Source organism: Homarus americanus, unplaced genomic scaffold (assembly GCF_018991925.1).
Source record: "Homarus americanus isolate GMGI-L3 unplaced genomic scaffold, GMGI_Hamer_2.0 scaffold42023, whole genome shotgun sequence".
Taxonomy (NCBI): Eukaryota; Metazoa; Arthropoda; class Malacostraca; order Decapoda; family Nephropidae; genus Homarus; species Homarus americanus.
In genome coordinates this window covers 263,475-273,053 of record NW_024713230.1, presented here as the reverse complement: position 1 = coordinate 273,053, position 9,579 = coordinate 263,475, and the positions used below count along the sequence as shown (strand labels likewise).

At 44.3% G+C, this 9,579-nt stretch overlaps 1 protein-coding gene across 1 annotated transcript; it reads right to left on the bottom strand.

The window, feature by feature from the left end:
* Window positions 1–1,109: 1,109 nt before the first annotated feature.
* Window positions 1,110–9,188, bottom strand: LOC121871503 (pollen-specific leucine-rich repeat extensin-like protein 1). Its single transcript, XM_042373900.1, has 2 exons — window positions 9,167–9,188; window positions 1,110–2,731 (listed from the first exon to the last, which is right to left on the bottom strand). The coding sequence occupies exons 1-2, from the start codon at window positions 9,186–9,188 to the stop codon at window positions 1,110–1,112; spliced, it is 1,644 nt and encodes a 547-aa protein (XP_042229834.1).
* Window positions 9,189–9,579: the final 391 nt, after the last annotated feature.

Below are 9,579 nucleotides of genomic sequence, written 5' to 3'. Positions count from 1 at the left end.
GGATAAAGGGGGAAGTGGTCGCCAACCTTCAGATATAAAGATTACACCTTGATTGAGTGTGTGAGTGTGTGTGTGTGTGTGTGTGTGTGTGTGTGTGTGTGTGTGTGTGTGTGTGTGTGTGTGTGTGTAGCCCAGTTCATGCCTCACCTTAATCTGAAACACACCCTGAACTTCCCAGAGGATATTCATATTAAATCCTCGACTTAGGCAGCTGCTTCGAGAGAGGGGTAGTAGGAGATGAGAGGAAGGGAGGAGGAGAGGGAAGGGGAGGAGGTGAGAGGGAAGAGGGGGGGTGAGAAGGAAGGGGAGGAGGTGAGAGGGAAGGGAGGAGATGAGAAGGAAGGGGAGGAGGTGAGAAGGAAGGGAGGGGGTGAGAAGGAAGAGGAGGAGGTGAGAAGGAAGAGGAGGGGTGAGAAGGAAGAAGAGGCGGTGAGAAGGAAGGGGACGAATAAGAGGGAGTATGAGGTAGAAGAGGGAGAGAAAGAATAAAGAGGAAGAAGGGAAGGAGGAAGAGGAAGAAGAAAAGATGACCAAAAATAGGAGAGAGGAAGGAGAATGTAAGAGGAGAGAGGGGGGGACTGAGAGAGAGAGTGAAAGGAAGTGAGAGAGAGAGAGTGAGATAGAAAGCGAGGTGAAGAATGAGTGAGAGGGGGAGAGTGACGTAGAGAGTCAGAGTGAAAGAGAGAGAGAGTAAGTGAGAGGAGAATAAAGTAAGGGAGAACAAGGGAAGAATAAGGGAGGGTAAGAGAGATTGAGGGAAAGTAAGACAGAGAGTAAGAGAGGGAGGAGAGTAAGAGGGGGGAGGTGAGAGGGGGAAAGTAGAGGGAGAGTAGAGAGGGAGGGAGAGTGGGGGGAAAGTGAGAGAGGTAGAGAGGAGGAGAGAAGAGAGAGAGAAGAGAGGGGGAGGTAAGAGGGAGGAGGTAGAGGAGGGAGAGTGGAGAGGGGGGGAGGTGGGGGAGGAGAGTGAGGGGGAGAGTGGGGAGTGGAGAGGGAGTGGGGAGAGTGGGGGAGAGTGAGAGAGTGGAGAGTGGAGAGGAGAGAGTGAGAGAGGGATGGGAGAGGCATTCATATGTTTATCCTTGTGATCAAATCAGAAATGGTAATGTTTATTATTGCGCTCTCGGGGTGTGTGGTTCTGGGGAGTTTCTGGAGTTTCTGGGGATATTCTGGGGTTTCTGGGGATATTCTGGGGGTTTCTGGGTGTTTCTGGGATATTCTGGGAATTTCTGGGGATATTCTGGGGGTTCTGGGATATTCTGGGGTTTCTGGGATATTCTGGGGTTTCTGGGGATATTCTGGAGTTCTGGGGATGTTCTGGGGGTTCTGGGATATTCTGGGGATATTCTGGGTTTCTGGAATATTTGGGGTTTCTGGGGAGTTTCTGGGGATATTCTGGGAGTTTCTGGGGATATTCTGGGAGTTTCTGGGGATATTCTGGGTAGTTTCTGGGGATATTCTGGGGAGTTTCTGGGGATATTCTGGGTGATATTCTGGGGTTCTGGGGATATTCTGGGGATTTCTGGGGATATTATGGGGAGTTTCTGGGGGTTTCTGGGATATTCTGGGGAGTTTCTGGGATATTCTGTGGAGTTTCTGGGGAGTTTCTGGGGAGTTTCTGGGGATATTCTGGGGTTTCTGGATATTCTGGGGATATTCTGGGGATATTCTGGGGAGTTTCTGGGGGTTTCTGGGGATGATTCTGGAGTTTCTGGGGATATTCTGGGGGTTTCTGGGATATTCTGGGGGTGTTTCTGGGGATATTCTGGGTTTCTGGGGATATTCTGGGGATTTTCTGGGGTTTTCTGGGGGATTTTCTGGGGGTTTCTGGGGATATTGGGGGAGTTTCTGGGGATATTCTGGGGAGTTTTGGGGAGTTTTTGGGGATATTCAGTTTCTGGGGATATTCTGGAGTTTCTGGGGATATTCTGGGGAGTTTCTGGGGATATTCTGGGGAGTTTCTGGGATTTTGGGGAGTTTCGGATATTCTTGGGAGTTTCTGGGGATATTTTTGGAAGTTTCTGGGGATATTCTGGGGAGTTTCTGGGGATATTTTGGAAGTTTCTGGGGATATTCTGGGGTTCTGGGGATATTCTGGGGGTTTCTGGGATATTCTGGGGAGTTTCTGGGGATATTTTTGGAAGTTTCTGGGATATTCTGGGGAGTTTCTGGGGATATTCTGGGGGTTTCTGGGGATATTCTGGGGAGTTTCTGGGGATATTCTGGGGGTTTCTGGGGATATTCTGGGAGTTTCTGGGGATATTCTGGGGGAGTTTCTGGGGAGTTTCTGGGTATGATCTGGGGTTTCTGGGGATATTCTGGGGAGTTTCTGGGGGTTTTGGGGGATATTCTGGGGGAGTTTCTGGGGATATTCTGGGGAGTTTCTGGGGATATTCTGGGGAGTTTCTGGGGATATTCTGGGGGTTTCTGGGATTTTCTGGGGAGTTTCTGGGATATTCTTGGGGTTTCTGGGGATATTCTGGGGGATTCTGGGGATATTTTTGGGAGTTTCTGGGGATATTCTGGGGAGTTTCTGGGGATATTCTGGGGAGTTTCTGGGGATATTCTGGGGAGTTCTGGTGATATTCTGGGGAGTTTCTGGGGATATTCTGGGGAGTTCTGGGATATTCTTGGAGTTTCTGGTGATATTCTGGGAGGTTTCTGGGAGTTTCTGGGGGTTTCTGGGATATTCTGGGGAGTTTCTGGGGATTTTCTGGGGGTTCTGGGGGATATTCTTGGGGTGAAGGAGGACGAACAAGAGCCAGAGATTAGCTTGACAGATTAAAGGGATGAAAATTTTAAATCTCTCTCTCTCTTTCTCTTCCCACACACACGTTGGAACTGACACCATACCACTAATTTACTGTTATTGTTATTTAGCGAGACAAAATATTCATTGATTACACCTGGTGGATGAGACAGGTAAGGCGTACATAACGGCAGGTAATGATCACGTTGTCTCTACTGATGAGACACCTGACGTGTTACCTGATATTTACGTGTGCACTATGATGGCAACACCTGCTAGTTATTATGACACGTGAGGAATTTCAAGGTCGATTTTTATACCTGGGTTGTGTCGTTGGTCTTCGATAATACATAAGACAGGTCTGTTATTTGCTCAATTTATGTTTAGAGTGAATTAATTATGTAAAATAACTCAAGATCATCAAAGGATATTAATGTTTAATAGTTTAATTAATCAACTAATGGCATATGTGGATCCCAGTGTCCAATCAGAGTTCAGATTTATTTTTTTTGCAAGGGAATGAAGGATAATTTCAAGGTAATTTTTGTTTTACGAGTTAGAATCTATGACCCTGGCTATATCACCTGCCATCACTAATAAGATTGGTGAAGGCAGAGACGATGGTATACACGAGAAGAAACAATGGAAAAATCCCGACCATAGTATTTTGAGTTGATCATTAACTCGTGCTGCTCTTTCATCATGTAGGCTGTCCCAGTGATGCACCTGAAGAAAACACCTGCAGGTATGTCACTGGTCGACTCAACACCTGCAGGTATGTCACTGGTCGACTCAACACCTGCAGGTATGTCACTGGTCGACTCAACACCTGCAGTTGTCACTGGTCGACTCAACACCTGCAGGTATGTCACTGGTCGACTCAACACCTGCAGGTATGTCACTGGTCGACTCAACACCTGCAGGTATGTCACTGGTCGACTCAACACCTGCAGGTATGTCACTGGTCGACTCAACACCTGCAGACAACTTATTAACATTTGGTGCAGTGTTGACGGCCAGAAAACACTGACACGAGAGATAAAAACAACTCGAGATGTCTCTCTCTCTCTCTCTCTCTCTCTCTCTCTCTCTCTCTCTCTCTCTCTCTCTCTCTCTCTCTCTCTCTCTCAATATCCTGTATACACACCCAAAGACCTTAATGGTTGAAGCGCAGTTATACATTATGTTATCATGAACGTCAGCGTAAAAAGCCAGAATGTAAGTCAGGGTTATTTTTTCTGGATATTACTATGTGTGTGTTTGCCTCAAAGACCTTTGTTGGTGAAGCTCTGTACATGTGAGAACATCAATAGAACGATAGGACAGGAATGATTAGGAGAAGAACACTGGAATAGAGAGGATAACATCTGAGGAGAGAGAAGAGAGAGAGAGATAGTGGGGAAGAACAGTGGAATTGGGGGAGGTGGGGCGCCTCATCTCGTCAGGGTGAGGAGGGAGAAATGTAGTCAGGCTCTCGAGGTGACAGTTACTCTCCTGCCAGCACACGTTGAGTGGGTGACCAGACGTGGGAGAAGGAGAGCGCGCTGTTACGCCTCTCACTGCTCAATAATGGTGACCTTTGACCCATTTGACCTTTTTAAGACCTGATTATTGTGTCTTGTTACCCTAGTTGTTGACCTTGTGTTGTACAGGTGACGGAGGAGTGGGTAGGGAAGCCTTTGGTAAACAGTTAACACCATGTCATCTGTCTCCATGGCAGTGTGTATGTGACCAAGTGGCGTGTTGTAGGAGTGGGCGGGTGTCCTCATACTTCTTCCTTCCTCATACTTACTTCCTTCCTTCCTTCCTTCCTTCCTTCCTTCCCGACAACCTCACCAAAACGCGGTGGATCACAAGCTTACCAAGGAGATGAGAGGATTTCGTATCTATCCTTAATGAGGCGCTAGAGAACCCAATCCTGTGCTCTAGGATTATTATCTAACTCGACATGGAACCTTAGTGTGTGTGTGTGTGTGTTAAGTGCCTCGAGAGGTTCCTTGCTGCTGTACTCATTATATCACCAGGTGTTCAGTGAGTGAGAACATCATTACGCTATGAACACTCTCCTTCATCACCTACAGGTCGTACTATGAACACTCTCCTTCATCACCTACAGGTCGTACTATGAACACTCTCCTTCATCACCTACAGGTCGTCATATGAACACTCTCCTTCATCACCTACAGGTCGTACTATGAACACTCTCCTTCATCACCTACAGGTCGTACTATGAACACTCTCCTTCATCACCTACAGGTCGTCATATGAACACTCTCCTTCATCACCTACAGGTCGTCATATACCAAAGTGTGTTGCCGTGTACTGTATAAAGAGTTACCACCAAATGGCCCCTCTAATATGGTTCACTTATTTTTTTTACCGATGGTTAATGGTGTTTCCAGATATACATCAATGTAGAGAAAATTGGTAAACGATCAAAGGTGTTGCCCGTGGTCCAGTCATTAACACTAACAGTCAACTAACTCTCATTAGCCTCAGATACGAAGATAATTTAGTAAACTTGAACCTTAAAGTACCAGAAATATTTAGTTATATTGATCCCACACACACACACACACACTCACTGTACACACACACACACACACACACACACACACACACACACACACACACACACACACACACGGTCCATCGTGATTTCCACCCAATCCAACTTCCAACTCCCACACACAGTAAGTCTACACAGGTGGGAACAGTCTGGTGTGGTGAGGCATAGTTTCTCCTCTCAGGATTTACAGCCAACACACAAAATTGCCGGTTGTTTAAGCATATTTACCTGTCGATGAGGAAGCAAACCTAAACTACGAGCTCAACATTACCGTAACCTGACTATTTCGCCCAGCTTATACGAGATAAAATTGGGGGGGGGGGATGAATGACCTAAAATGACCTCAAATTTTGGGGGATGAATGACCTAAAATGACCTCAAATTTTGGGGGATGGATGACCTAAAATGACCTCTAATTTTGGGGGATGGATGACCTAAAATGACCTCAAATTTTGGGGGATGGATGACCTAAAATGACCTCTAATTTTGGGGGATGGATGACCTAAAATGACCTCTAATTTTGGGGGATGGATGACCTAAAATGACCTCAAATTTTGGGGGATGAATGACCTAAAATGACCTCAAATTTTGGGGGATGAATGACCTAAAATTACCTCAAATTTTGGGTGCTGTGGTATTGGTTGGTTCACTATATGAGACGGAAATGATATGAAGATTTTTGGATTTTATTTTTAAAATATAATGAGGCGCCGTGGAGTCGTGAGGTCTTACATAATGGTAGTGGACGAGGCGCCTTTCTCTATATAACTCTTACACAAATAATAATATCATCATCATCATCATCATCATCATCATCATCATCATCATTATCATTAGTAGTAGTAGTAGTGTCATTATAATTAAAAGGAGCTACTGGATAATTGCATATAAAGGAAAAAAATAATTAAAAAGAATCTTCCTCAGAGTTAACACGAGAGAGAGAGAGAGAGAGAGAGAGAGAGAGAGAGAGAGAGAGAGAGACTGAACTCCCAGGCAGGTGAGATAATAAAGTGCAAACCTTTCAACACCTGGAAAAAACGAAAAACACAAAACCACTTCACAGCGCTATATTAAACGCTAAAAATGACATGACCTTTTCTATATTTGACCTTTTGACTCTACTGCCCCTAAAGTCTTGAGTTCTCCCCTAGTGTTCAGATTAGGTCAGTAAGCATTTCATTCCTTAGCGCTAAAGGGCCAAAATTAGCAACATATTTCGATACCTGGACTGAACCCGTGAAGAAGGAGAGAGAGAGAGAGAGAGAGAGAGAGAGAGAGAGAGAGAGAGAGAGAGATAGAGAGAATTAATTAAATGAATGGAAATTGTGAGAATTAAAATTGATAAAAAAAAACACATAATGACGTTGAGAATTAAAACACATATAATCTAATTAATAGGTAAAATAAATACAAATAATTGATATCTAAGAAAGACTATAAATTATATACTTAAAATAAAAACTAGAATAATTGTAAGAAAATGAAAGAGAGTTAAGATGTATATGTGTATAATGATGATAAGGGAGAGGATGGGGGAAATAGAACACAGAGAATAAACAAGAAAAATGAGAGAAACAAGACTGAGGGACTGGTAGAGAGGGAGAGACAGACGTACGTAGAATACATTCATAACGAGAAGGGGAGGGGAAATAGAAGGAGGAAGAGAGAAAGATAGAATAAGATGGAAGAATGTGAACGAAAAGAATGTATGAGATATGTAAATAACAAGAAAGGGGGAAGAAGAGGCTATATGAAGAAAGATCCCCGAGAAGTGGAGTCCATAATATAACCTGGAGTTACTAAGACACAGAGGAGCCGAAAGATTTGAACGGGGACAACATCACGTTACCTTGCAATACACAGATGTACACAAACACAATAACACTAATAAATATTACAATAACGTCAACAGTGATATCGTCCTATATATTACGATCCTTCTTCTCATCTACAATCTTCTAAATCGATCGTAGAAGACTAATATAGTATCGTAGTATTGGATAAACGTAGATTTTGGGCAACGTAAATCCCAGTGTCGTTGATTTTGCGTTATTGTCGTTGCGGGGAGACTCGTATAGTGTTCTCGATGACGATGTTACAATATGACCTCCAATATGATAGCAATTTCGGCAAATGTCTATGTACATAGTTGTATATGACGGATATAACTGTTGCAGCAGCAGAAACAGTGATGAAAGCACCAGCAACGACGATACCAGTGGACGAAGTGGTGGTGGTGGTAGTTGTAGGAATATTTGTGGTAATGTTAGTAGGAACAATAAAAAAGTAGTAAAAGTGAAACATAAAGTAGGAATTGTAATACTATTTTGGGTAATAGTAGTGAGACTAATAAAAGTAGTATTAGTAATAGTAGTTAGAGTAATAATAGTAATAGTAGTAATAGTTGTGTGGTAATAATAGTAGGGACTCATTAGTAGTCGTAGTAGTAGCAGTAGCAGTACGGTGTTCCTGACGGTCAGTTGATGTACACCTCGGTATTGATCGAGGCAGCGAGGCGACCATGCTAAGAGCCTCACTTAGCGGCCTGTCTCACACACACACACACACACACACACACACACACACACAAACACACACACACACACACACACACACACACATACATACATACATACAGACACTTCTATATTGCTGTCACTCAGAATCAAGTATGATGATCATCCAGCTATGATACAATGATATGAGTTATTAAGGATGTCACCTAGGTTAGTGAGTTTTGAGGTGACTAAAGAGGCCGATACGGGACTGGCAGGGTCGATCACAGAAGTTGCACATGTGGGGGGCTACAGCTAGTGCGGGAGGGACGGTGGCAGCATCTTCCTAGCACTGGCGCTTATCTGCCCCGTTATGCAGTCGGGCTAATGCGAAAGAATTGACGCCTTATTGTGTGGTGCTCCTCCAAGCGTTACGGTGTGGAGTAACCGTCTCTCAAGTGAGGGGATCGATTTGGCACGTTTTCAGGTTTGTCTTAAGAGTATCCTTATACCTTTTCAGTTGTCTGCCAGTGTTACGTTTACTATTCGTTAGGTGACTGTAAAATAGCTGCTTTGGCAGTCTACTGTAGTCCATGCGGGTAACATGGCCAGTCCAGCGTAGTTGTTCATGCATAATGGTAGCCTCGATGCTCCTACAGTTTGTGTCAACGAGAATACTGGCATTTGTTCTCTTGTCTTCACATCGAACTCGGAGGATGGAACGTAGACTATGTTGGTGAAAGTTTCAAGTGCCTTAATGTGCCTCCTGTATGTGACCCATGTCTCGCTGCCATATTATAGCAGCTGAAGACACGGGTACGGAGACTGCCAAAGGCTTGAGATGTACATCTCATCCGATGGTGGTGGACAGGTGGGAGCGAAGGGACTGAAAATGGATAACATCGGAGAGAGAGTAGTACCGTGGATGGTGGAGGTGTGGCTGAACCAGGGGCAGGCTGAAAGAGAATCTGAGTGTGCAAACGCATCTTCATAGGTGTTCAGGATCTCCTGTAGATTGTGTATACACACACACACAATATCTCTGCTCTATGTCTCACCTGTGTTACGCCACCTGTTAGGTCTCAATGAGTAATTAAGACCCTAAGTTAATAAATTTTCATCAACATTCAGACTGATTGATGTAACAGTGTCAAGTTTCATTTCAACGTATACATCGTTAAAATATGTACAGTGCAGAGTCGGGATCAGGTTCAGTCCTGCCCAAAATGAACCAGCATCGACCTCCCTAATGAGTTGAAACAGTCAGGGTAAGTCAGCTCGAGGACTCATTCCCGTGACTCAGTTTCACCACGAGGAGCGAAAATAAACGCATGAATCTGTAACTTGAGAGCAAACCTGAGTCCCACAGGCACGACATTTGGGACAGTAAGGACACACTACAAAGTATATTAAAAATTTCCGTATACACAAGGAGTTAATGTGGCCCGCACTGCACTCGACCGCTTTCACTTCCCCAAATTGTAAGGTTAGTTTCCCAAAGACAGTACAGCTGGGTGTATTAGGAGTGCCCGGGTATCGAACCAACGATCTTTAAGACAAGGGACGAGAGCTCTATTTATTCCACAGCGGCACCCTATGTTATAATATCTATCAATATGTATATATGTAATATTCAGAAATTTCAGTGTAATTTCAAACGCCGCGCCATTGGCGATACTGAGTTCAAGGTCGTCTGAGGGAAGAGAGCGCTCCTGCACGTAGTGAGAGCTTTTGGAACTGGGCCTCTACGATATTAAATGTAGTTTACC

Excerpts from the sequence above, each read along its gene's own strand:
- LOC121871503 (XM_042373900.1), bottom strand. The coding sequence starts at position 9,188 with ATGTCGTGCCTGTGGGACTCAG. Across the intron at positions 2,732-9,166 it reads GTCGTGCCTGTGGGACTCAG|AATATCCCCCAGAACCCCCA; the intron begins GTTTGCTCTCAA and ends CTTCACCCCAAG.